The following is a 26889-nucleotide window of genomic DNA, read 5'->3' as shown; positions in this document are numbered from 1 at the left end:
AATTCCCTCCCTAGAGAAGCCAGACTGGCTCCCTCCTTGTTGTCCTTCCTCCAGCAGCTGAAGACTCCTATATTCTCACAGACTTTTGGGAACTGACTGTTGCTTTTTCTTCTTTTTTTAAAAAGAGGTGGCTTTTAATAGTGCTGTGCTGATTTTACTGCCTGTGTTTTAATAGACTTGTTTTCTATTTGGCTTTAATTTCAGCTAGAGTTTAATTACTTTCTAACCATTGCGCTTTATAGGGTTTTTTTTAGCTTTTTGTATTTTATCTGTGTTGTTTTGATTTCTGCAAACTGCCTTGAGTCCCAGTCAGGAAAGGATATAAATAATTTAGTAATAGTAATAATAGCAGAAGACTGAGGGCAAGCAGGGGAGAGTGTGTGCATATAGTATGGTCTGGCTTGTATAAACTAGTCTATTATTATTATTATTATTATTATTATTATTATTATTATTATTATTATTTCCATTACCTGTAATAAAATAGAGACACAATTAATAGCGAAATATCTGCAATAATACAAAACGGGTGTATTATAATTTACCTAATTTAAATCTGAAGTGGGTTTTATGTACATGCAGAAATTTCTTTATGAAGTCTCATTGTTCTATATGTTGTTGATTCTGATTCTGTTTTTAGTTTTATGCATCAAAATGGGATCTTGCAGGCAGCAGACTCCCCTGCCCCAGAGAACCGGGGCGCAACTTCCTGTGCTGTGTTAGACAAGAGGGCCCTTGGCGTCCCTTCCAACTCTGCAATTCTACATTCCCCATTTGTAAGGTAACAAGGGGAAGAGGGAGGGAGGCGAAAGGCCCACCAGGGGGCTCAATTTGCACATTACACTCCTGAAATCTCTGGAGGAGACTCTACAAAATGTAAGGTGTGATGAAATTGTGAGGAAAGATTTTTATACTCTCATATTCCCCCCCCCCCAAAGCCGCTTCCTCAGTCGCTTCCCACCCCAGGCTTTTCTTCCACCTGCTCAACTCTGTCTTCTCGCTCACTATCTCTGCCTCTGTTAGTTGTCAAGGAAACAGCCGCAGGACAGAATCCGATTATCTCCGTGGCAAAACCTGACTGCCATGTCCATCTCTGGGGCGGCCACCAGGAGCTCTGCCCCAGCTGCCCCCATTTTGAAGTTTGATGCCAAGCTCTGCACCAGTTTTGGGGAGCAGCCACAGGGCCAGAGCTTCCTTCTCTTGCTTCCAGAGGCTTCTCTCCTTGGCTCCACCTGTGCATGGACTGCCTCCCTGGGACTGCACCAGCAGAGGATGAGGTCCTGCATTTGAAGACTCCTGCCCCACATTATCCAAAACCTTCCTGTCAAGGAAGAAGACTCCTCACACTTCCTCTTCGCTGTGCTAGTCTTCTACAGGCAGGGTTTGTTTAAAAGATTGCAGAGGATATTTTTAAAAATGGAATCCGTGCAGTCTCACAAAAAGGGTGCTGGCCCAGAAAGTGTGCTCTGATCCAAAGTGGCTCTACTCATGGGCAACAGGGTGAGGTGGGATATCTGAGGGACAGAAGATAAAAGCCAGGATAAAAGGTTGAGGTCCCAGCCCCTTTGACTGCTGGCTTTCTACATGTAGGGAATTTTTAACATGGTGCAGGGGAATTCAAAACTGCGATCCCTCTGAAGGGCGTACTGCCACTACAGTTTTGGCCACTTGACTACCTCACATTTATTTCTTTATTTCACAAAATTTATACATGGCTTGATTTAAAAAAGTGGTTTACAAAAAATTCAACAAGAAAAATCAACACTAATAATTCAATGCTTAAAACAATGCTAGACTAAAAACAGATTAAAACACACAGCAGCTTTCTGAACATCTAGGTAAACAATCTAAACAATAATCTTTTTAGCAGGTATCAAAAAGGGTATACAGTGAAGGCGCCTGCCTGGCATCAATGGGCAGGGAGTTCCAGATGTGCAGGCGCTGCAACACTAAAAGATGGGTTTCTGACTACCTGTAATGCAGAACGGGTATTTTGTGGCTTCCTGTAACAGGGCCAGCTCTGCTTATTGAAGCGGTTGAGTGGGCGTAAACATGTCGTAGAATGTAATGCAGGACTTCAAAAGCAGACTAGCACAATAACATCACCTTAGAAAAGTGTTACATTTTTTGCATTGTGGCTGGGCACCAAGGGAGTTTCTTGCTGTGACGATTTGCCTGGGGAAACTCCTTTTGTGTGGGAGCTGAATCACCTGAGGCCACAGTCAACAAAGGATCAGCATGGACATGCCGGCACTGAGCCTATGAGGGCAATTCAGCTGGTTTGAGGTGGAAATCCTGAGTTGCGGATTGTTCCCAAAGACCTTCCATTGCAGAAAACATTTGGCTATATTTCGCCATAAGACATGATTCAGTAGAGGCAACGCAGTCCCTGGGTCATTGCCAGGACACAGGGGTAAAATGGATGAGGAGAAACAAGCTGAGCTTGAATCCTGGCAAGATAGAGGCACTGTGTGATAGAAGTTCCTGTGTCTGGGAAATTGCTCAGTTGCCTACCCTAGATGGGTTTGCTCCCCCCCCAAAAGAGCAGATTCACAATTTGGGGTTGCTCTGTCACTGGAGGCTCTGGTAGCATCAGTAGCTAAAAGTACCTTTTACCAACTGTGACTGTTTCAACAGCTGTGGCCATTCCTGCCCCGGGAAAACTTTGCCACAGTTCATTCATTGGTTACTTCAAAACAGGATTGCTGTAATATGCTCTATGCGGGACTTCCTTTGTGCTTGATCTGGAAGCTGCAGTTAGTGCAGAATGCTGTAGCATGATTGCTGACAGGAGTGAGGTCTGGCAAGCATACCACACCTGGTTGCCGATTCCCTACCTGGCCAGGTTCAAAGGTGCTACTATTAGTATACAAAGCCCTTAACAACTTAGAACCAGTTGACCTGCGAGATTGCCTTCTCGACATGTGCCCACTCAACTGCTTTGATCAGCAGAACTGGCACTGCTACAAGTGCCACATAATACGCATTCTGCATTTATAAGAACTCCGCCATATAGTGTGGCAGCACCTACACTTTGGAACACCCTGCCTCTTGACATCAGACCCTGTGTGGGACCAGAGGTCCCTTCACTGTACTCTTTTTGTTGCCTGATGAAAGCGTTCCTCTTTAGGTAACCCCACCCAGATGTTCAGAAAGCTGTTGCAAGTTTTAATTCGGATTTGGTCTACTGTTATTTTAACTTTTCAGAAGTTTTAAATTATGGTTGCTGATTTTACACTGCTTTGGGTGTCTTTCTCCCCCCTCCCTTCTTTCCAATGAAGTGTATAAATTTTGTGGATGAAATAAAATGCCCCCGTTGACATCTCCTGCAGCCCTAAAAGTCCACCGACACACACCATGGGTGTGGGGTTCTTTCCAGTCCGAGGGCCACATTCCATTCTGCTCACAGGCTGGCGGTGTGTGGGACCAGAGGCAAAAGTGAGCAAAGCTCCAGGATGCTGCTGAGGCAACGTGCATGTTCTGCCTCAGCAGCAGGATCGCTGGCCGAGGTCCTGAAACCCACACCAAGGTCACTCTCCAAGGTGCTGATCTCCCCACCTGCCTGGAAGCCAATGAATACTGACTGTTTCCAAGGTGTGCTGGGGACTGTGAATGGTCCTGTCATCCAAGTGGAGGGGAAACTGTGCAGCCAGACCCAATGGAAAAGGAGAAACCTGTGACCTTGCGGTTGAGCATGCACCAGGGATGAGGTTGTAGCAGGTCCCCAGAGCACGAGAAGAGGAAGGGGACCATAAAGAAAACTGGGTGATTTCATTAGCTGCCTGAATGAAGCTGATTATGAGGGAAATGATGTGTTGTTCTGTTTACTGGAGGAGTTTTAATGAGGTAAAATTATAAAAGAGACTTAGTAGGACTCAAAGAGGCTCCCAGGTGAGGCTCCAGCTTTTCGCCAGTTTTTCCTTGGCAGCCTTTATACTGTCATTACTGCAAGTTATGCTAATTACATCATTATACAAACTATGGGAGCAAAGAAGGTAAATTAAAATCCCACACAGAAGGTAGAACTCAGCACGTGGATGAGAGTCCTCCATTCAAACAGCAGGGGGTAAAGTCCTGATTGGATATGGACTTGTTTGAGAGGTTGCTGTTTTTTTGTTGGCGTTGGTGTTGTTTACAATACAGATCTGGGGAGGGAAGAACCACGGCAAGCTTTGAAACATGCCAGGCCCTGCGAGGAAGATGGGAGAGAGGGGAGGAAGAAAAAGAGGAGGAGGAGGAGGAGGAGGAGGAGGACAGCATCTTGGCCAGTCTTGCAATTCTGTGACCTGGAGGGAAAGTTGACCTCCTGACCAAAGGTAAACCATCTCCAAACTAAGAGCACCTACTATTTCAGATAACACTGGCCAAGCTCAGTTAACTTTCCCTCTTCACACAGACAAGAATGCTTGGCTGCTTCAGTCAACTCCTCTGCTGGCTGCTAAGTGGTCTTTCCTCAGTTGTGCTGCTTCTCCAGAGCAGGGGTAGCAAATGTGGTGTCCTGTACATATACTGCTGGATCCCAGTTCCCAGCGGCCAGCAGAACCAGCAGTCAGGGACCATGGGAGTTGCAGCCCAAGAACATCTAGAGGGCACCCCATTGGCTAACTCTGTTCTGATCTATTCTATTACTGCATTTACACCCCACCTTTCTCCTGCAAGGAAGATCAAGGTGGCTGACATGGTCTTCCCCTTCCTCATTTAATCCCCACAACAACCCTGTAAAGGAGGTTAGGCTGAGAGGCAGTGACTGCTCCAGGGGGCAGAAAGGCAAGAGTTTCTCAGCACCACCACCACCCACCACTCTTGAGCAAGTCTGAGTCATCAATGGCCTACCCAACCCTCCTGAGTGACAAGGCCCAGGCCTCCGTGTCTTAACACGTTAGCCAGCCAGTCTTCAACCATCAAGACAGCAATCAGCTAGACAGGGATGGCGCCACCGAAAATGGAAGAGCTGTGCTTGATCAGAAAACATAGACCTTATTCCACATTCCAGGCAACCTGCCTCCATGGCTTCCTAAGGCATTTGTAGATAACAAGAAAAATGTCTCTGCTAAGATTTCTCAGAAGAGCTCCAGGCCATGGAGGGAAAGATCTGAGTGGCTGAGAGGCAGCAGTGCTTCCTAGGGAAACCTCTACTCCTCATAAGAATGTAAGCAGAGCCTATTGGATCAGGCCAAAGGGGGGGGGCATCTAGTCTAGCATCCTGTTCTCACAGTGGCCAACCAGATTCCCAGTATGGGAAGCCTGCAAAGCAGGACAAGCAGAAGAGCATTATCCAATTGTTCTCCGTTGCACAGTATTCAGAGGTAGACTGTCCCTGAGCATGGAGGTTCTGCTCTCACAATAGACCTCCATAAGAAGAGCCCCCCAAGGGGGCCCATTTACTCTACCATCACAAGGAGATCAGATGAGGCTGCTGGATCAGGCCAATGACTCATCTTGTCCAGCATCCTGTTCTCACAGTGGCCAGCCAGACGCTTGTGGAAAACTCACAAGCAGGATCCAAGCACAATAGCCATCTCCTCTCCTGTGGTATTCAGAAGCATTTCTGCCTCTGACTGTGGAGGCAGAGAATAGCCATCATGGTTGGCAGCTTTCAATAGCCCTTTCCTCCTTTAATGGTCCAATCCTCTTTCAAAGTTGGTGGCCATCACTGACTCTTGCAGAAGTGAGTTCCACAGTTTAACCATGCAGTGCATGAAGAAGAATTCAAGAGAATGTTAAGCCCAGTGTGGAACTCCTGTCTCAATGAAACCTTCCCCTTTCATGCAGAGGCTGAAGGGGGGTTGAGTTAACAGGGAGCAGCCTCATTAAATAAGCCCGGCTTGAGCCACCAATGAATGGAATAGGAAAACTAATCTTTGCTGCAAAGGCAAAATTGCATCTCCCCATTTCATGTAACTTGCAGAGAGCAATTCAGAACCTGTTCCAAAGGCTCACTGACCTCCTACTGGGATGCTAGCAGGTAGAAAACAGGGACAAGGCAAGGATTCCACCCTAGAGAACAAGATGCTCTAAAACTGGCTTATGAATCACAGCCAGGAAAACTGGAATTTCTTTTTCCTCTTTTCTTTGCAAGGGGAAAAAAGGAACTCCCCAGGGGGATCTATACTCAATAGCAGAGATCCTGCTGCAGGGCTGGCACAGCAAAGCCCTGCATGGGAGAAACATGCCAGGCTCTTTTTGTGGGAAGAAAATAGTAAAAACTACAGGGGGAGATTTGGACTAATGGTATCTGGGAGAAAGAAGTGGGGAGCCCTATGGCTCTCAAGTTAATTTCAGGCAGATAGGTAGCAAAAGGGGAGGTATAGGGATAGGAGGAGGAGAGGAAAGAAAGGCTCTGGCCCCCTGCCAGGATTTATTATTTGTTGCCTTTATATTCCAATTTTTCCTTCATGGAGATCAAAGTTGCATTTGAACCCCGGTCTCCTCAGTTACCGGTCCAGCACTCTGACCACTACACCACCACCCCTCCAAGGGAATGAGGCCCTCAACAACAACAAACCAGACCCCACACGCATTTCCTGGGGAGGGAAGCAGAAGGTCAAATGCAGCTACTCTCTGCTAGGTTTGGGAGGACCATTTTGCATAGCAGATGGCAGAATCAGCAGTCCTGCCCTGGACTGGGAACGTAGCAGAAAGTAGCAGTCAACTGTACAGCATCAAGAGCTAACAGGGGTGCCCTTTAAAAGTCATAGCAGAGGCCCAGCATATGGGGGGGTGGAGGTGCAAGCATGCCCCCTCTCCATTCCTTCCTATCCTGGGCAACAATTAAGAGGGAAGAGCTGGTCCTGCCCACACAGTAACAGGTCTTCGTACAGTCCAGCAACACAGCATAGCCACCCACCTCTATGCGATAATACTTGAGGGACATGACAAGTTACAGGAGTCACAAAGTGCCTGGTCTTTGGTAAAGCCAGTTTGGCTTCCAAGGCAGGACCTCTCCACAATATCTGGTGATCTGCTCCACATCCTGTCTTGGGGAAAGGACAGCACCCACAGATGTCTGGAGAGACCTGTTATTGGCAAGGTGCCCATTCCAAAGTGGTGCTTATGATCCTTGAGATGAAGATTAGCAGATAAACCAAGGTCCAGTAGCTGGACAGAGCGATGCTTTCAGGACCACGGACAGATCCCTTTGGGGGTGTCAGTGACGTTTTCAGGACTATGGACAGAGCCTGCCAGGATTTCAGGACCTCGGACAGATCTCTTGGAGGGAGCCACTTGCCCAAAAGAATTCCCAGCTCCAAGGAAGACCTTTTTTTTCCTCTCTGAGAAACAAATATCCTTAAAGGGGCAGCAGCCCTCATGCCCTGAGCCAGCTCTGGTCACTTGCTGCTTGGCATCCGTAGGATATCCCAGGGGGCTGGTGTGGGAGGGGGCTCAGCCTCTTAAGGGAATCAGATGCAAGAAAGAGCTTCTCTGGAGTTTCTGGTTTGGGAATTCCAGGCTTGTGGGGTCCAGCCACCCCTTGCTCCTCCTCCTAGCCCTAGCTACTGCTGCTGCAGACCATCCCAGGAGCTGGGCTTCATAAAGCATCCATTGCTCCACAGGGGGACAAGGACTAATTGTCTGTCTTGCCTGCTGCAGAGAAGCTGAGAGCCATCAGGCAAGAAGGTTGATGAAAAGGCAAGTAAAAGGCAGCATGATAGAAGTTTATAAAAGTGCACTATTAAACTGTGGAACTTGCTCTAACAGGAGACCATGAAGGTCATGTCATCTATTTGGGTTACTTTAAAAGAAGATCAGACACTCATTGGTGATAATAAGGCTATCAGTGGCTTCTAGCAATGATGGCTATTGTTCTGCCTCCATGGCTAGAGGCAGTACTGTGTCTGAGCGCTGGCTGCTGGAAACCACAGGAGAGGAGAGTGTTCTTCTGCTAGTTTCCCACAGGCATCTGTGTTGGCCACTGTGATAACAGGATACCAGACTAGATAGGCTATTGGCCTGATCCAACAGGCTCTTATGTTCTTAAGGTTGTACAGGAAGTCATTGCAGGTGTTATGGATTGAATAGTTACTGCACCTCTTCACAATATTCTAATTTTCTGAGATTGTTAATTTGGGGTTTTCATCAGCTGTACGCCATAATCATCACAATTATAACAAATAAAGGCTTGAGATATCTTGCTTTCCATGTCATGAGTCTATTTCATATATTAGTTTCACCTTTTAAGTTGAATTACTGAAATAAATGAACTTTTCTATGATATTCTAATTTTTTGAGTTTCACCTGTATTTGCCCATTTGTAAGAGACCTTCCTGGCTGCAGGGGAGACAGAGCAGGCAGGCTGCCTAGGGAGGGGGGAGGATAGCTTTGCAAGGAGTAGTCAAGCATTTGACCAGAGCAGCAGGCCTGGATCCAGCCCTTCGGTCAAAAGCATCTCCACCCACCTACTACCCCTCTAACCAGCCCTCTTATGGGTCTCTCCAAACCACACATCCTACCCAAAATGCTCAGTCATTGAAGGTTAAGATTCTTGCTGCTGCTTATGTATGGGTGCGTGGGAAGGGGAAAATAATCGCTCAGTGCCTCACAAAGTCCTTTTCAGCTCTTCTTATGTTTGTTTTTTAAAAGGAGAAAAATTGTCAACGATTGAGAATTAACAAGCCGATGCTAACGAACGGCGCCGGGGTGGAGGGGGCGGGGGGGGAGAAAGCGTGTCATTCTCGCATTCCCCGATGAAATCAGACCCGTTTCCCTGCCATCTGTTGCACTGTTGCTGGCTGTTTATGACAACAAATCTGTCAAAGAGAAATAAACTTGCATGCGGCTGTGGGCATATGGTTCCTATTAGCAAGTGATAAAAAAATATATATTTAAAAAGAAAACCCTGATGGAAGATAGAAATGCTTGCAGGTTACTGTGAGACAGACAGAGAGAAAGAGCAAAGTGGCGTGTGAGGGGGGGTGGGAGCTGGGAAGCCCCCAGAATCAGTGCTGCCCAGCCTGCAATCTGCCCACTTTATAGAAGCGCAGGCCTTTGGCACCAACTCTGCAGCCACAGAGAGCCTGTTTCGGCGCAGCTCCCTGTGGACCTTCGTGTTAGAGAGATCAATAAAGCTTGGCTTTGGGACTGAGCGTAATGAATTTTGCTTTGTACAACGATAAGAGTGAAGGTGACATGGGATGTGAGTGAGGGCGGCATTTGACGATTCAAGGACTGCTTTAGCCACAAGAGCAAAGTGGTGCAAAAATGTTCTGACATGTGTAACCGCACACTGCGCTTGGTGAAGACACGGGACAGGGCCTTCTCGGTGGCTGCTCCCAGGCTTTGGAACCCCATCCCTAGAGAAGCTAAAGGGCTCCCTCCCTCCCTGTTATCCCTTTCTTAATTCTGGCAGGCTTTGGGAGATGGACTGCTTTTAAGGAAAAGACTCTGAACAGTGTTGTCCTGTTTCTATTATCTGTATTTTAATAAATTTGTTTTTTTATATTGCAATAATAATAATAATAATAATAATAATAATAATAATAATAATACAACTGCCCTGTAAACAAATCACAATGAATGCTCACTAAAGGACAGGCAGAGTTTAACCTCTGTATAAGCAACTCAGGATAAATACCCAATAAACAGGTTGTCTGGAGGAGCACCGAGTCTTGAAATCTGCAACTGCCCTGACCCATGGCCTGCCCCACACCATACATCACAAACTCTAAAGACCACTTTTTCTATTTGAGAGGCTTGTTAAATGAAGGTGCCGGGGGGGGGGCGGGGGGCAGAGCTTTGGAGCCTGTGCATGCTCAAGCCTGGGCTCCCCCCCACACACATACACATAACAAAAAGAGCATCTGGGGCTGTAAATAACAAAACAACAACAACAACAACAACAACAACAACAACAACAACAACAACAACTTTTTACCCTGCCCATCTGGGCAGCTTCCAACAAAAGATTAAAAATACATTAAAACATCAGTCATTAAAAACTTCCCTAAACCAAAGGGGAGGCAGAACCACCAAAACACGGCTTTCAAGTCATAAATAATCAACTTCATAATCCCGAGGAAGGGGCTCAAATAAAATCTGATTTTGGCCTCCAGATGGCCTTAGAAAAGAGCATTACAATGGCTTTAATCCCAGTTACCATTTGAAATTCAAACACAAGAATGAACCCTCTGGAGGAAAAGAGGAGGAGGGTTTTTTTAAAAAAAAAAAGTAAAAAAGCACCAGGACTCACTTTGTTTTTCCTGCAGGACTCCAGATGAGCAGAAGGACGGATCTTCGCCTGCCAGAGGGAAGCAAGAGGGACCAAGTTAGCATCTCTTGGCCAGAAGTACAAGAAAACAACCTCTATGTTGCATCTGCTGAGCCACAAGCTGCTCTCCCTCCCAGACACTTTCAAGCTCCAAACTCTTTATTATTATTACAACTTTTATTGAAAGGTTTTTAAACAATTACCAAGCATTAAGTGTCATCTGGGACGCGGGTGGCGCTGTGGGTTAAACCACAGAGCCTAGGACTTGCTGATCAGAGGGTCGGTGGTTCAAATCCCCGCAACGGGGTGACCTCCTGTTGCTCGGTCCCTGCGCCTGCCAACCTAGCAGTTCAAAAGCATGCCAAAGTGCAAGTAGATAAATAGGTACCACTCCGGCGGGAAGGTAAATGGCGTTTCCATGCGCTGCTCTGGTTCACCAGAAGCGTCTTAGTCATGCTGGCCACATGACCTGGCTCCCTCAGCCAATAAAGCGAGATGAGCGCCGCAACCGCAGAGTCGGCCATGACTGGACCTAATGGTCAGGGGTCCCTTTACCTTTTAAAGTGTCATCTTCCAGGACAAATGCATGCACAGATGTTAAGCCGTGAATGCAGTCATCCATAAGACATCAAAACAGACCTGGAAAATCTTTCACATGACAGTTTAAGCTCAAATCCACAGGGTATCCTTCAGTTTAGAGTATTAAGATAATTTCTCCAGAGTGGTTGTTATGACTGAGATGGGAGGGAGATTATTGCACTATTGTTAATAAATGATATAAATTGAGAGCACATGGAGCCAAACCCATGTTTGTTATTCCTCTTATCATCCTCTGATAGTGAGCTACCGTAAGTGCTCCATAAGGAGCTATATTCCACCCACATTGGGTCCAAGTTTCAAGCTCCAAATCTGACCTTCCAAGCCCATGACAAAGCTTGGCTGCTCCAGGAAGGGACTTTCCTGCCTCCCCCACCACTAACCTCCATCTCCCACCCAAACCAATGTGGCAGTTGCATCACTGGGACTCTTAAAAGGCCATACAATTATACTAATTATCATGAGGAATAAAGATAGGGTGATGCAAATGGGAAGCAGTGAGGGTGGGTGGGTGGCTGGGTAGAAACAGACAGCTCAGAGCCACACAAGCTCAGGAGAGACAGAAGAAAGGACCCTATTGCACAACGTGTCATTAAGTGGATAACCACCCATCCAAAATACAGTGGTGGCTACTGGTTTGGGTGGTTTTAAAACCGGCCCAGGGCCCCTGCAAGTGTTGGTGGTCCACACGGGCCATCATCATAAGAACCTAAGAATAAATAGCCTGCTGGATCAGGCCAATGGTCCAGCTAATGCAGCATCGTCTTTTGACAGTGGGTAACCCGATGCCCTCAGTGGAAAACTTGCAAGCAGGACTTGAGCACAAGAGCCCTCTCCCCTCCTGCGGTTCCAGAAAATGGCATTCAGAAGCATCGCTGTCTCTGACCATGAGTGTTTCCCATATCATGCATTCAGGTGAGCTCGTTGGGATACTGGCCTGATCCAGCAGGGCTCTTATTGTGGAGCACTACAAAAACAGCCCACTTAAGAATCAACCAAACTGGTGCCACTAACAATTAGTATGGCTTCATAATTATTAGTAATAGCAAAAAGTAATTTTTGCATCAAAAATTACGCCATGCTTTTTTATGACGGCGTCAATTACCTTTCCTTAAGTCTCTGCTCTATGAAAAATAAAAATAAAATAAATCCATGAAATATGTACATTCGGAAGATACATTGTTATTGATGCAAAGCCCAGGAAGTGAAAGAGGGATTCAATCATTTACTCACTCACTCACTCACTCACTGAGTCACACACACACACACACACACACACACACACACACACACTTTAGTCTCTCCCCTGTTGCTTTCCTCCAGGCTCTGTTAGCAGCAAGCAGAGAATTCCCTGCCGCCACGCACAATGTCTCCAGCAGAAATGTCACAATATTATCTAGTCTGTGGTAGGCAATTCCGCCTTGTGGGTACCTAAGGATGGAAAGGGTGCTGCCCCAGATCCACAGCGCTGGAGTGGGGAAGGCTGATGTTCTTAGAGAGTAAGACACCCTCACCCTATGGCAAACTGGAAGATCAATTAGGCTGGGAGATGCTTGTTGGACCCCAGGCAGCCCTGTTCTGCTCTATGAGCAAGAAGGGCACTGAATTCTGGTCCTTAGAATCCAAAGCCAGTATGAACCTGCTTCACCTCGTAGCCAGGTTTAAGATCCAGATTTAAGACCGAACACAATCCTGCTCCACCTCACAGCCAGATTTAAGACTTGATAGGCTATTACACAACCCACACATGATGGGACACAAAAGAGAGATAAATGCACCATTTGCAGGCTTCATTCCCTAAGAGGCTTGCATTGCAATGACGACACAACTCCCAGAGGGAAGCCAGATCTGAGGTTCTCAGCCCTGTCATTCCCCGCTAAATGGCTCTGTTCCTTGTCAGATTAATCTGCTTCCCCCATGCCCCACCTTGCCTGCTGTCAAGAGGCGAGAAAAGCTTGGGATGCAGAGAAACCGTCTTTTCTCAGCAAAGAAAAAAAGGAAAGCCTATGAATCATCCAGTCTTGATTGAGATAAATTAGCAGGGAAGCACTTGATCCTGGCCATCATCAAGGGCAGCGTGAAACAGATCACACTCCCCCCCCCAACAAACACATACCCACTAATTATCTGTTTAGCAGCCTTGAAGATGCTGCCTGGCCTGTGTGGAACCCATGACAATCAGCTAACATGCCAGCAGAAGGAGGAAGAAGAACTCCAAACAGTGACAAGAGAGCAGCAAATGCTACTCTCTTCAGCATATTGAAACAGAGCCCAATAACTGATCGGAGGTCTTTAGTATGCACAGAATTTGTGTTAGGGTACTAATCTGTTGATTCACACAGATAGGGGCTTGTAGAGCAAGAAAACAGCAAAGCAGCTTATTATCGGAAGTGCATCACTTGGAAAAGGTATCTAATTCTAAGCTAATTGACAAAGATTGCCATGGGTCTGGAAACCAAACCTGATGAGGAATGGTGGAGGGAGTTTGGGATGTTTAACCTGAAGAAGAGAAGCCTGGGAGGTGACATAATAAAGCCATCTTCAAATATCTGAAGGGCTTCCACAAGGAAGATGGGGCAACCTTGTTTTCTGCTGCTCCAGAGGGGAGGACCCAAACCAACGTATTCATATGACAAGGAAGGGGATTCTGACTAAACATTAGGAAGAGCTGGCAGGTGTGAAGCAGGTAAGGGGAAGACAAGGGTCAAGATTGTAGCTGGAAGCCTTTGAGAGTTGATTTGTTGAGTGGGGAGCTGTGATCCGCAATCATAGGCAGGTTGCAGGGGCTGGTCTTGAGCCTGAGCTATGAGGAGCAGGGAGCCACTGCGGAAGAGCATCACGCCACTTTGGTCGCCGGGCAACAGAGCAGCATCAGCATCAAACTGGGCTCCCAATTGCTATAGAGAATGAGAGCAGTGTTTGCCAACTGTGGACCCTCCAGGTGTTAAGAGCATGAGAATAGCCTTCCTGTGCTCTGCTGGATCAGGCCCAGCATCCTGTCCTTACAGCAGCCACCCAGAAGCCTGTGTGAAACCCACAAGCAGCAACTGGTACCCAGCTGGTACCCAGAAGCATTACTGCCTCCCGCTGTGTAGGCAGAGCATAGCCACCATGGCTGGTAGCCATCAATAGTCCCCCACTTCCATAATCTCCATGACCAGATCATCTCTAGTAGCCACTGGTAGCCTTATTGTACTCAATGAACTTGTCCAACCCTCTTTTAAAGCCATCCAATTTGGTGGCCATCACTGCCTCCTGTGGCAGGGAGTTCCATAGTTTAACTCTGCGCGGCAGGAAGAACTCCTTCCCTTTTATCTGCCCTGAAACTCGCAACTTTCTGCTTCATTGCGCGGCCACGAGTTCTAGTGTTAAAAGAGATGGAGGAAAACCTTTCTCTGTCTACTTCTTCCACACCATGCAGAATTTTATAAACTTCTATCACGTCGCCACTTACTTGCCCTTTCTCCAAACTGAAAAGACGCTGCAACCTTTCCTCTTAGGGGAGTCGCTCCATCCCCTTGATCCTCCCCTTTTCTGAAACTTTTCCAACCCTGAAGGTGGGGGGGGCAGAGGGGGGCATTGCACGTGACTCAATGTTACCTTGGTTCTCCTCCAGCTTCCCAATGGTCTCAATCTGCTCCACCAGGTCGTTGGAGTTCCACTGGCTCATCCCTAGGAGGATCGCACTCTTCCCTTCCGCCACCTCCTCTGCGGTGAGAGAAAACGGCATCACATTTTAGCACAATGGCTCGGGTACCAGAGCCAGGACGGCTTCACTGAGACTAAAGCAGGTCGTGGTGGGGATGCGTGGCCTGGGCCACACGATCAGAAAGTGGAGGGTCTCCTCCGGGATCCTTTTTTTTTCTTCAAATTTTTTTTATTAGTTTTCCATTTTTAACACAACACAAAATAACAAACAAATAACAAGCACACACACACACACACACACATATATATAAACAAACATACATTCAAAATTTCTTACCGTTCAAAATCCAAATTCAATCCATTTTAGGTGACTTCCTCAAATCCTTCCTGACCGATTTCCATTAAATTTCATTTTTGCAATTTTCCAATATCCACTTCTAATAATGTTAACTTGTTCAGATTACTAACTTCCTTTCTTTTCATAATATTCTCAATCCATCATTTTAAACTTTCAACATAATTTAATCCTAAAACAAATTTAGTTCTTGCAAGTATTTCCTCTTATATTATATATTATATAATAAGAATAATAATATATATTATATTATTGCATTTTACTAAATATTCCTTAAATTTCTTCCTCCAGGATCCTTTGCAAGAGTACAGCAAGAGCATCACTGCATCCCCTGTATGTGTAAAACACTATTATTATATAAAACCCTTAACAATTTGGGGCCACTTTACTCAAGAGATCACCTTTCCCTTATATATGCTGACTCAACCACTTCAGTTGGTGGAACTGGCACTGCTATGGGTACCACATAATACCCGTTCAGCATTTGTAAGAAATCCATCCATCTTTCAGTGTGACAGCACCTACACTTTGGAACTCCATGCCTATTGCCGTCTAGAAGGTGCCTTCATAGTATTTGGGGTGTTGGGGGTTTTTTTGGTGCCTGCTAAAAACATTCTTTTTAAGACGCACACATACCCAGATATTTTGAAAGCGAGTGTGAGTCTCTTATCTCTTTTCAGTCTATTGTTATTTTAACTTTTTGAATGTTCTGAATTATTGCTGGTTATTTTTCTCACTACTAACTTTATGGTTTTACCTGTTTTTCGTAAGCAAATCTGAAGTTCTTCTTGCAAGCTAGCGGCGCGTTAATTTTATGAAATAAATAAATAAACAGGAGGCCCAGACACCCGCTGCGTCTCCTTCACAACACCCCTTAGGATGTTAGCCCTGCAGTGCTAGAGAGAGGATGCCACATGGGCAAGGCTGGCACAGAGCTGGGTGCCACTCACAAGGCATTCACATGGGCAGCCATGCTTTGTGGGAAAGGGAAGAAGCATTATTATTATTATTATTATTATTATTATTATTATTATTATTACCCCACTGTTTTCCCAGACTAGGACTTAATGCACCTTACCCCTAATTAAAACAACACAGGTAATAAAATACAAAATCTTTCTCTGAGGATATTTGTTACAGGTCGTGTTATCATTTGTACGTTTCACTGTTCTGGGTTAATTGTAGTGAGTATTCTTGGCGGAACTTCAGTGCAATTTGTAAGAGACGGCGATGTTAATGGAGGATTAAGTGAGATATACACATTCCCCTGAATTAAAAATAAATAGATCTCTATCCCCCTTTATTGAAGTTCAAGGCTGCTACCATCAACTGTGTGCAAATTGCAATTTAGACTGATACACGGAGGAGGCGAGTTTACAACACCCCGATGGTTGAGGGAGTTGCACAAGTTTAGCCTGGAGAAGAGAAATTGAGAGGTGATGTCAGAGTCGTCTTCAAATACCTCAAGGGCTGCCACATGGAAGATGGAGCTAGCTTGTTCTGTGCTGCTCCAGGGAGCAGGACCCAAATTGATGGATTCAAATGACAAGAAGGTGATTCTGACTAAACATTAGAAAGAACTTTCTAGGGGTAAAAGCCATTCGACCCCAGACTCCCAATGAATGTGTGGACTCTCCTTCATTGGAGGTTTCCGAGGCTGGATGGCATCTGTCAGGAATTCTTTAGCAGCAATTCCTGCATTGCAGGAGGCCAAACTAGATGACTCCTGTGGCAGACTCTCCAAGTGTCCCTATTTTCCAGGGACATCCCGAATTTACAGAAGCTCAGTTTTTGATTTGATCCTAGAAGGTCCCGGTTTTCCTTAGGACATCCCTAAGAAGAAATGTTGGAGGGTATGGTAGGATGTCCCTATTTTCATGGGATATATGTTGGAGGGTATGGAGTTATGTGACCCCAGACCCAAGGAGATAACTATACAACCTTTAAGGTAAAGGTAAAGGGACCCCTGACCATTAGGTCCAGTCGTGGCTGACTCTGGGGTTGCGGCGCTCATCTCGCTTTATTGGCTGAGGGAGCCAGCGTACAGCTTCCAGGTCATGTGGCCAGCATGAATAAGCCACTTCTGGTGAACCAGAGCAGGGCACGGAAATGTCATTTACCTTCCCGCCGGAGCAGTACATATTTATTTACTTGCACTTTGACGTGCTTTCGAACTGCTAGGTTGGCAGGAGCTGGGACCGAGCAACGGGAGCTCACCCCGTCCTTCTGATCGGCAAGCCCTAGGCTCTGTGGTTTAACCTTTAGAAGTCATCTAAAGGCAGCCCTATATACGGTAGTTTTATTACATTTTTGTGTGTTGGAAGCTACCCAGAGAATTTATTATTATTATTATTATTATTATTATTATTATTATTATTATTATTAACATCATCACCATCATCATTATGGAATAGGATGTCCCTATTTTCATCAGAGAAATGTTGGAGGGTATGCTGTGGAACTCGACAATTCACTGGTTCTATTATTCCTCCTCTATTGGTGCCAATGAAAGGTTTCATTGACAGGTAAATAACAACTTCTGAGAGGGTATTTGTCGAGCCCATGGCTGGGAGAGGGAGAGTTAAACTTCTCCCCACCACCATGCTGCCCCCGCCCCAGCAGCTCAGGCTTCTCCACAGATGCTATTTACATAACGAAACACAACAAGAAAAATCCCCTGTTAATTGTCTGTGTCATCCTGGGCCTGGCTTGGCTCCAAGAGGCAACAATGCGGAAAGGCAGCCTCATCCCAGGCAAATCTCTGACTCCTCTGTTGGGTGGTTTTTCTACCAAGCCCAAAGCATTTCCTTCCTGCTGCAATTAGCACCATTTCAGCCATTGCATTCATGAATATGGATGACAGATCCCTCTCCCTTCCCAACACTTGGGGAAGATTTTAAAAGGAGGCAAATGTCTGCACATCCGATCAGGTGTTTTGAAGCCAGAAAGTGCCACTTTGGAAGCGGAACCCCTCTAGGCCCTTTGTGTTCGCCACTCAAGAGTCAACAGCAAGGAAGGCAGAAAGGGGATGAGGACTCGGGAACCCCTTTTCCTTCCAATCTCATGGAGCTGCAAATTCAGAAGAAGAAGAAGAAAAACAGAAGGCAGCTAGACCTGTTGCAAGGAGCTCAAGGCCTCCTTGAGAAAAGAAATGCAATGGTTGTTTCATTTGCTCAAATTTATTTAAAGATAATTATGAAAAATGTTGGACGGAAGTGAAAAAAGATTTAGAAATTTGGTCAAACTTGAAGCTTTCCTTGTTGGGTCGAATTGCAGCTATAAAGATGAATGCATTGCCTACAATGTTGTTCTTGTTTCAAACATTGCAAATTGTGGACAAGATGGACTGTTTCAAGAAGTGGCAGAAAGATATTTCTAGATTTGTCTGGCAGGGCAAGAAGCCCAGAATAAAATTTAAGATATTAACTGGTGTAAAGGAAAGGGGTGGATTTGCCCTGCCAGACCTTAAACTTTACTATGAATCAGCAGCATTCTGCTGGTTGAAAGACTGGCTGCTTCTTGAGAACACAGACATTTTGGATTTAGAAGGTTTTAACAACGTTTTTGGGTGGCATGCATATTTGTGGTACGACAAGGTTAAAGCACATAAAGCATTCAAAAATCATATTGTCAGGAAAGCATTGTTTAATGTTTGGATAAGATATAAGGATTTATTGGAAAATAAAACCCCAAGGTAGTTTTCACCAATGGAAGCAAAAGCCCAGAAAAAGCTCAATATGGAGGCCAAGTGGCCGAAATATTGGGAAATTTTAGAACAAGAAGGAGATAGATTGAAACTGCAGAGCTTTGAGAAATTAAAAAACAAAGTGCGAGATTGGCTTCATTATTACCAGATAATGGAGGCATATAATTTGGACAAGAAAATTGGCATGAGGACTCGGGAACCCCTTTTCCTTCCAATCTCATGGAGCTGCAAATTCAGAAGAAGAAGAAGAAGAAAAACAGAAGGCAGGTGGGCTCCAGCACCCAAGGACAACCGCTAGACCTGTTGCAAGGAGCTCGAGGCCTCCTTGAGAAACAAAATGCAATGGTTGTTTCATTTGCTCAAATATCAGTCTGCTTGCAGGTTTCCCTTGGGGGCGTCTGGTTGTCTACTATTGAAGGCAGGAGGCTGGGTGAGTTGGGACCCCCTGCTATAAGGCTCTTGTGATAGGAATTTTGAGGTCTTATAGGGAACCTAAGTAAGGACTCTATATGGGCTCTTGGATACCCCATAAGGGGAAAAGGGTAGATTTTTGTTTACAACACTCTTCAAAGAGTCCCTTCATTCAACGGAGGGGCCACTGGGGAATCATACAACCAGGAGCAATCCTGCCTCCGACCGCAAAGACAGAGCACGACCATCATGCCTAGTGGTTGTTGACAGTCTTATCCTCTGAATTCTGGAGTGGGGGAAGAACAGGAAGAACCTGGAAAAATGGCATTTTCTTCAAAGTGTCACCAGCTTCTCCAGAGGATTGGAGCACGTCCTGACATCACACATGCAACATTGCACGATGTCCTGACAACGTGCGTCATCCTCTGAATATTGAAGCAGCCCAGTCCGCTCATAAAAATTTATTCAGGGGGCCAAAACTGCCTCAGCTCCTAGGAGTTGGCACCTTTGCATCATGCGGATGCCCCACAAAAACTGAGTAAACACAGCATGGGTGTTTCACAGCCAAGACCCAATTTGGAAACAGCCTGTAATCGTAAGAAAGAACCAGCTGGAACAGGCCAATGGCCTATCTCCATCTGCTTCCTGTTCTCACAGCAGCCAGCCAGGTGCCTCTTCTGGAAACCGGACAAACAGGACCTGAGCACTAGAGCCCTCTCCCCTCCTGTGGTTTCCAGTGTTGTAAACAAAATCTGCCCTAAGACCTTAAAACTCTTATCACACCAGCAACTGGCATTCAGAAGCATGTGGCTGTAGAGCATAGCCATCCCGGCCTATAGCCATCAATAGGACCAGACGCAGGTGGCACTGTGGGTTAAACCACAGAGCCTAGGACTTGCCGATCAGAAGGTCAGCCGTTCGAATCCCCGCAACAGGGTGAGCTCCCGTTGCTCAGTCCCTGCTCCTGCCAACCTAGCAGTTCGAAAGCACCTCAAAGTGCAAGTAGATAAATAGGTACTGCTCCAGCGGGAAGGTAAACGGTGTTTCCGTGCTCTGCTCTGATTCTCCAGAAGCAGCTTAGTCATGCTGGCCACATGACCCAGAAGCTGTCCGCCGGCTCCCTTGGCCAATAAAGTGAGATGACCGCCGCAACCCCAGAGTCGGCCACAACTGGACCTAATGGTCAGGGGTCCCTTTACCTTTACCTTACACCAGAGATGTAGTGTGTGTGTGTGTGTGTGTGTGTGTGTGTGTGTGTCTGGGAGCTGCACACACAACTGTCTCCCCGACTGGCATTTATTCCAGATTAGGACATTTGTCCTCCCTTATCAAATAATAAAATTTGACTGGAAACCTGCATCACACCCAGTCCTTATTAATGCAACTATTACTGTCTTCCCCTGATGAACTGTAATAATAATATTTAACGGAAAAGAGTCTTTTGAAACATCAAAATATTGACAGCATTCCTGTCACTGTGTGCTTCTAGTTTCCATGGAAAGCCTGGGTGGGCCTCTGTTCAGGCATCTGCCTAGGGAAAGATGCCATCGGTGCTTTTAAATTATAGATGTTGTTGAGCAATTCCAGAAATAGCAGTGGGACGTTTGGCAAGGGCAGCCTCAAAAGAGCTGCCGTGAGAAGGAAGGACTTTAAGATTGCAGAAGGGCTTGGGGGGGGGCATTTTTCCTTCCCAAGAGGTGGGGAGAGAAGGGGAAGAGCACAGGGGAGGCTCCTCATTCTGGAGTCTTCTTTGCACAATGGACATGTCTGATAGCCAAGGAAGGAAAGCTCCCCCCACCAACACAGACACTCACAAGGCCTCAAGGCTTCTCACATCAGTACATGCAGAAAACATCTAGGGGTCTTAGTCTACCACAAGCTTAACATGAGTCAACAGTGTGATGGAGCACTAAAAAAAGAAGAGCTAATGCTATTTTAGGCTGCAACAACAGAAATCTAGTGTCTAGATCAAGGGAAATCACAGTACCACTGCATTCTGCCTTGGTCAGACGACCCCTGGAGTCCTGCAGCCAGTTCTGGGCACCACAGTTTTAAAAGGACATTGACAAGCTGGAAGATGTGCAGAGGAGGGAGACCAGCAGGCTCAAGGACCTGGAAACCAAGTCTTATGAGGAACAGTTGAGGGAGCTGTGGATGTTTAGCATGGAGAAGACTGAGAGGTGACATGAGAACCATCTTCAAATACCTGAAGGGCTGTCACATGGGAATAAGGAGCCAGCTTGCTTTCTCCAAAGGGGAGGGCCTGAATTGATGGAGTCAAATGATAAGAAAGGAAATTCTGACTACACATTAGGAAGAACTGTTCAACAGTGAAACAAACACCCTCAGAGGATAGTAGACTCTCATTCACTGGAGGTTTTCAACAGAGTTTGAATGGCCACCTATCAGGGATTCTAGCTGCATTTTCTGCATTGCAGGGGGTTGGACACTCGTGGTCCCTTCCAGTTCCACAATTCCATGATTCTATGAAATACAGTCACACAGGACTCCCATTCCACAGCACAATGTGAAAATTGACTTTCCTAATGGTCTTAAGTACTGCACTGACCAGATATACCACACTGTTTTGCTTTGGTTTTGTTTTTTTTTAGTATTTCTACTTCTATTATTTTCATTGATAATATTGTTGACCTGGATGGACCAGTGGTCTGACTCAGCCTAAGGCAGCAGAGGATGTCCAAGAGGAACCCGACAGCAGAAGCACCAAAGGCCTCTAGGAAATGGAGCAAGGGGACGATGCCCTGAGAGACACTTTGGATGCCTGGCAGTAAGCATAATGAACACCAACCTCGTGCATCAAAGAACTCATCATCAGAGCTCTCCACGGAGTCAGTCAGGATCCCGTGCATGGGCCACTGGGCGCTGAACCGGCGTAAATCAGCTGCAGAAGGAGAAAGACAAACAGAGAAAAGTCAGACGAGTGAACAGATTTTTGGCTGCAACGCTGGAGTCAAAACAAAACATTTTGATCCACTATGAAAAGTGCTCCCAGTTAATCAGCCTCGTGAAATTAAACTTATTTTCATACAAGGACTTACAGAAATGGCCAACATCAAGCACCATATGAAAGGCAGGATCCTGCTCACCCACCCCACATGAGAACAGCTGCTTAAGAATTGGTACCCAAGGTTTTTTTTTCCCCCCTCTGCCGTTCCTGTGCCTTTTCCCTTGCAAGTTGTATTTTCTTATATAGCAAACCTGTGGAGAATGGGATTGCTTTGTTTTAAATGACTGTATGTAAGCCACTCTGGAAGTCTTGTTGGCTGAACACAGGGGTGTAAATGTTCAAATAATAATCATGAACATGTGAGGACAATAAGGCACACCTTAGACTTAGCCTTCATCCTCAAGGACACTTTTTTCACTTCTGGACTAGGTGGATTCCCCTCCCCCCATTTTTCATATATACAGATTTACCTATCAATCAGCTGAGTAAAACTGCTACCATTTCATCACTTATTGACACCTGAGGGTGCCCACGACGTCCAGAGAATATCATTGGACGATTTAGGACAGATATAAGAAAGCTCTTCCTCATGCAGCACAGAGTTAAAATGTGGAACTCACTATCATAGGAAGGCATAATGGCTCCCAGCTTGGATTGCTTTTAAAAAGGATTAGACAGATTCATGGAGGAAGAAGAAGAGAAGAGGAGTTTGGACTTGATATCCCACCTTTCACTCCCCTTCAGGAGTCTCAAAGCGGCTAACATTCTCCTTTCCCTCCCTCCCCCACAACAAACACTCTGTGAGGTGAGTGGGGCTGAGAGACTTCAGAGAAGTGTGACTGGCCCAAGGTCACCCAGCAGCTGCATGTGGAGGAGCGGGGAAGCGAACCTGGTTCACCAGATTACGAGTCTACTGCTCTTAACCACTACACCACACTGGCTCCCAGCAGAAGGCTATTGATGGATACTAGCTATGATGGCTTTGCTCTGCAGCCATGCATCTGAATACCAGTTGCTGGAAAGGGCTCTTGTGCTCGGATCCAACTTGCCAGTTTCCCACAATAAGCCACTGTGAGGATAGGATGCTGGGCTAGATGGGCCATGGGCCTGATCCAGCAGGCTCTGCATCTGTTCTACACATCCATCCCAGAAAAGGAAGGCAGCCCAGGGGAGGGGCAGAGTTTGGAAGCAACTCTGAAGCTCATGGAGTGACCATGGGCCAGTCACCACCTCTCAAACTAGCCTACCTCACAGGGTTGTTGTGAAGATTAAATGAGGAGGCAGGACAAACTATGTATTGCCACTTTGAGCTCCTTGGAGAAAAAGTTGGGAGATAAATGCAACAAAGAATACAGACAGCTAGAAACTCGAACCCCAAGCTGGCTTCTCCCCTATTAATGTATTTGATTTGGAAGTTTGGTTTCCAGCCCAAACGTCAGGCACCCAAAGAAATAAACAAGGGGCAAATCATTACTCATACAATAAGCACAATCATCAGTGATGGAAAGCAGCAAGAGCCGCCAAGAAGATGAATCTTTTATCATCTCCACAGCCAACAACTCACCCCTTGTGTGCAAACACTGTGGCAAGTCAGAATTCTCTGGAAACGGCCAACAGTGCTCATTCCTGCTTAGAATTTATTAGGTGTGTATCTGTGCAAGACTTTAAAAAGCCCTCTGGTGGCTTGCAATGCATGATTCTTGCAAATCACTGGAGGAGTCTCTTTAGCTAAGAGGTAAAAATGCTTGTAGATTAAGTAGGATGACTAACAAGGCAGATATATGACACTCTGGGAGAAAAACATTTCAGTTACCACCTCCTTCAGTGGATCAGACATGACTCAGAGCCTGTCCTAAGACCATAGGAAGAGCCTGATGGATCCTGCCCTCACAGTGGCCAAATGGGAAACCCAGTCTTGTTCTCCACCATTCTAAGGTAGACCAGCTCTGTCCATGGAGGCTCCATTTAGCAATCCTAAGAAACTAAGAAGAGCCCTGCAACCGGAACAGGCCAAACAAACACCCTGTTCGGGTTCAGAGACTCGGCAGATGCAAGGGAAAATCTGAAAACTCCCCCAAGAAGCCCCATGCCATTACTGGCACAGCCAGGCCAGCCATTAGGTAGCCTTCCTCCTTCGACAGCCTCACTGTTCCCACTCCTCCTGATAAGCCCACTTAATGCCTATAGGATTTTATAAATGCAAGTTGTCTAATTATGGCTAATGAATGCGGCAGTCATGGATCCAATATCTCGACCGTTTTGCCTGGCAGGCACAGAACTCAGCTTAATCGCTTGGCTCCATTGAATAAAGTCCACTTAGCCTTAAGTGTTCCCAGACACATACGGAGCCCCTTCAAATTAAGCTGACGAAGCCTCGACTAATTGAGTGCTGCGCCTGATGAGGATAAATGTTTAGGCCTCCCTCTCAGCAGTGCTCCTTTGAATCGCCTGCTTGCCCTCTGCATCCCCCAGCCTTGAAAGCCAATGCCAGCTTCAGCCCCCCATATGTAGGGGGTAAGGGAGGCCTTGCAGTGTGGAAGCAGAATGTCTGGGTCTCTGATCACCAAGGAACTTGGACTCTATTATGGCCTCAGCCTATTTCTATCTTAAGACCATGTCTCCTTTGGAGTGTGCAAAAAAGAAAGAGAAGAAATTCAACGAAAGAAAGAGGATGAATATTTGAATGGGAGTCTGGAATGTTTGACTGGCAATGCTATTGTCCTGTGTTTTTCTTGCAAAGCTAACTTCTTGCAGTGTCTTATTAACCAGGTTGTAATAACTTTGTCATAAAAGCTGTTATGTACAATGACAAAAATCCACCAACGGCATACAAATCAATATGGCTAACCTGATCCAAAACACCCACCCACATGGAAATAAAGACCACCACAGCCAACCGCAAATGAATAACCACACCCTAGGCCAACCCCAACCTCTCTCACCACCAAAGGAACGCAAGTGAACAGCAAAGAACCTGCACAAGCACCGGAGACACCAAACCTTACATATAGTAAGTAAAATAGAAACATCGCCACCCAATCCCACCCCCACTTATCTCTCCCCCCCCCACCTCTTTCCCCCTTTTCTTCCTAAAGTCTCAACAAATGAAACTGATTTCTGGCGGGCTAGGGACAAAGGTGAAAGCTAGTTTCCTAGTTCTGCTGGATCTCTCAGCGGCTTTTGACACCATCGACCATAACATCCTTCTGGACCGTCTAGAGGGGCTGGGAGCTGGGGGCACTGTCATACAGTGGTTCCACTCCTTCCTCCTGGGCCGTGTTCAGAAAGTGGTGGTGGGGGGTGAGTGTTCAGACCCCTGGGCTCTCACTTGTGGGGTGCCTCAGGGTTCTGTCCTCTCCCCCATGCTTTTCAACATCTACATGCAGCCGCTGGGAGAGATCATCAGGGAGTTTGGGCTGGGTGTTCATCAGTATGCGGAAACCCAGCCAGATGGGCGGGGTATAAATAATATATTAGTAGTAGTAGTAGTAGTAGTAGTAGTAGTAGTAAAAATGTTACATGGAGGGGGGGGGAATGAGACATTGCACACACTTTTGTAAATCAACAAAATCTTTAATAATAATAATAATAATAATAATAATAATAATAATAATAATAGCTGTTATGTATGCAAAACACCCTATCAGCTCAGAAGAGAGTCTGGCGAGTGGGGTCTCCTCTGACACAACAGCTGACCTAAGCAGACTTTTATGCTAACCACAAGGTGAAGGCTTGATTGTTCTTCTGCTAGAGCAATTAGAGAAACAGTTGCCCTGTTTGGGTGGCCTTTAAAAACCTAAGAATAGCCTGGCTGATAGATCAGTCCAGGAGCCCATCTAGTCCAGCATCCTGCTCTCACAGTGGCTGCCCAGAATGTCTGTGGGAAACCTGCAAGCAGGACTTGAGCCCAAGGGCAGGACTCTCCCTTCTTGTGATTCCCAACTGCTGCCTCAGACTGTGGAGGTTGAGCATAGCCATCATAGGGCAGTAGCCATCAACAGCCCTCTCCTCCTCCATGAATTTGTTCAATTCTCTTTTCAATCCATCCAAGTTGGTGGCCAACTCCTGTGGGAGGGAGTTCCATAGTTTAACTATGTGTTGCATGAATGACTTTCTTTTACCTGTCCAGAAACTTCAAGCGTTCAGCCTCAGCTTTGGCCTCACACCTGTCCTTTGACCACAGCAGGGATGGCGGTAGCTTTGGGGCGGAGGAGCGTTTGCTTACCTGCAAACCAAATGGTCACAGGAGATGCCAGGAAAGCAAAGGAAGACCACCACCACCCCTCTGGTTGCTAGGCAACCATAACACTCTCTTTTCCGTGCATCCAACTGTCAGGCAGAGCTGAAGGAAGGGGGCGGGAACAGAGGGGGATTATAAAGGTAAAGGGACCCCTGACCATTAGGTCCAGTCGCGGACGACTCTGGAGTTGCGGCACTCATCTCGCTTTATTGGCCGAGGCAGCCGGCGTACAGCTTCCGGGTCATGTGGCCAGCATGACTAAGCCGCTTCTGGCGAACCAGAGCAGTGCACGGAAACACCGTTTACCTTCCCGCCGGAGCGGTACCTATTTCTCTACTTGCACTTTGATGTGCTTTCTATTCTGCCTTGGACAAAGAACAGCTGGAGTCCCGTGTCTAGTTCTGAGCATCATAATTTAAGGAGGATATTGACGATCCAGAAAGTGTGTTGAGGAGGGAGAGCAAGATAGCCAAGGGTCTGGAAACCAAGCCTGATGAGGAACAGTTGAGGGAGTTGGGGATGTTTAGCCTGGAGAAGAGGAGACCGAGAGGTGATATGATAACACCACCTTCAAATATCTGAAGGGCTGTCCTTGGGAAGATGGAGGAAGCTTGCTTCCCTCTGCTCCTGAGGAGGGGAACCTGAACCAATGAATTCAAATTGCTAGAAAGGAGATTCTGATTAAAGCTTTCTGACAGCAAGAGCTGTTCGATAGTAGAACGGGCCACATGGGACTGTCCTTCCTTGGAGGTTTTTAAAC

General features: G+C 46.3%; 1 protein-coding gene across 1 annotated transcript in view; it reads right to left on the bottom strand.

Moving 5' to 3' along the window:
- The window catches only part of PITPNM3 (PITPNM family member 3), a 70975-nt gene that overhangs the window by 28953 nt on the left and 15133 nt on the right, over positions 1 to 26889 (bottom strand). The window contains 3 exon segments of the mRNA XM_081889773.1: positions 10187 to 10234; positions 14402 to 14509; positions 21731 to 21823. Of these exon segments, the coding sequence (XP_081745899.1) occupies positions 10187 to 10234; positions 14402 to 14509; positions 21731 to 21823 (249 nt within the window).

Source organism: Podarcis melisellensis (assembly GCF_964234715.1).
Source record: "Podarcis melisellensis genome assembly, chromosome: 15".
Classification (NCBI taxonomy): domain Eukaryota; kingdom Metazoa; phylum Chordata; class Lepidosauria; order Squamata; family Lacertidae; genus Podarcis; species Podarcis melisellensis.
Note: the sequence above shows the minus strand (reverse complement) of the source record. Positions and strands in the feature narration are given on the sequence as shown.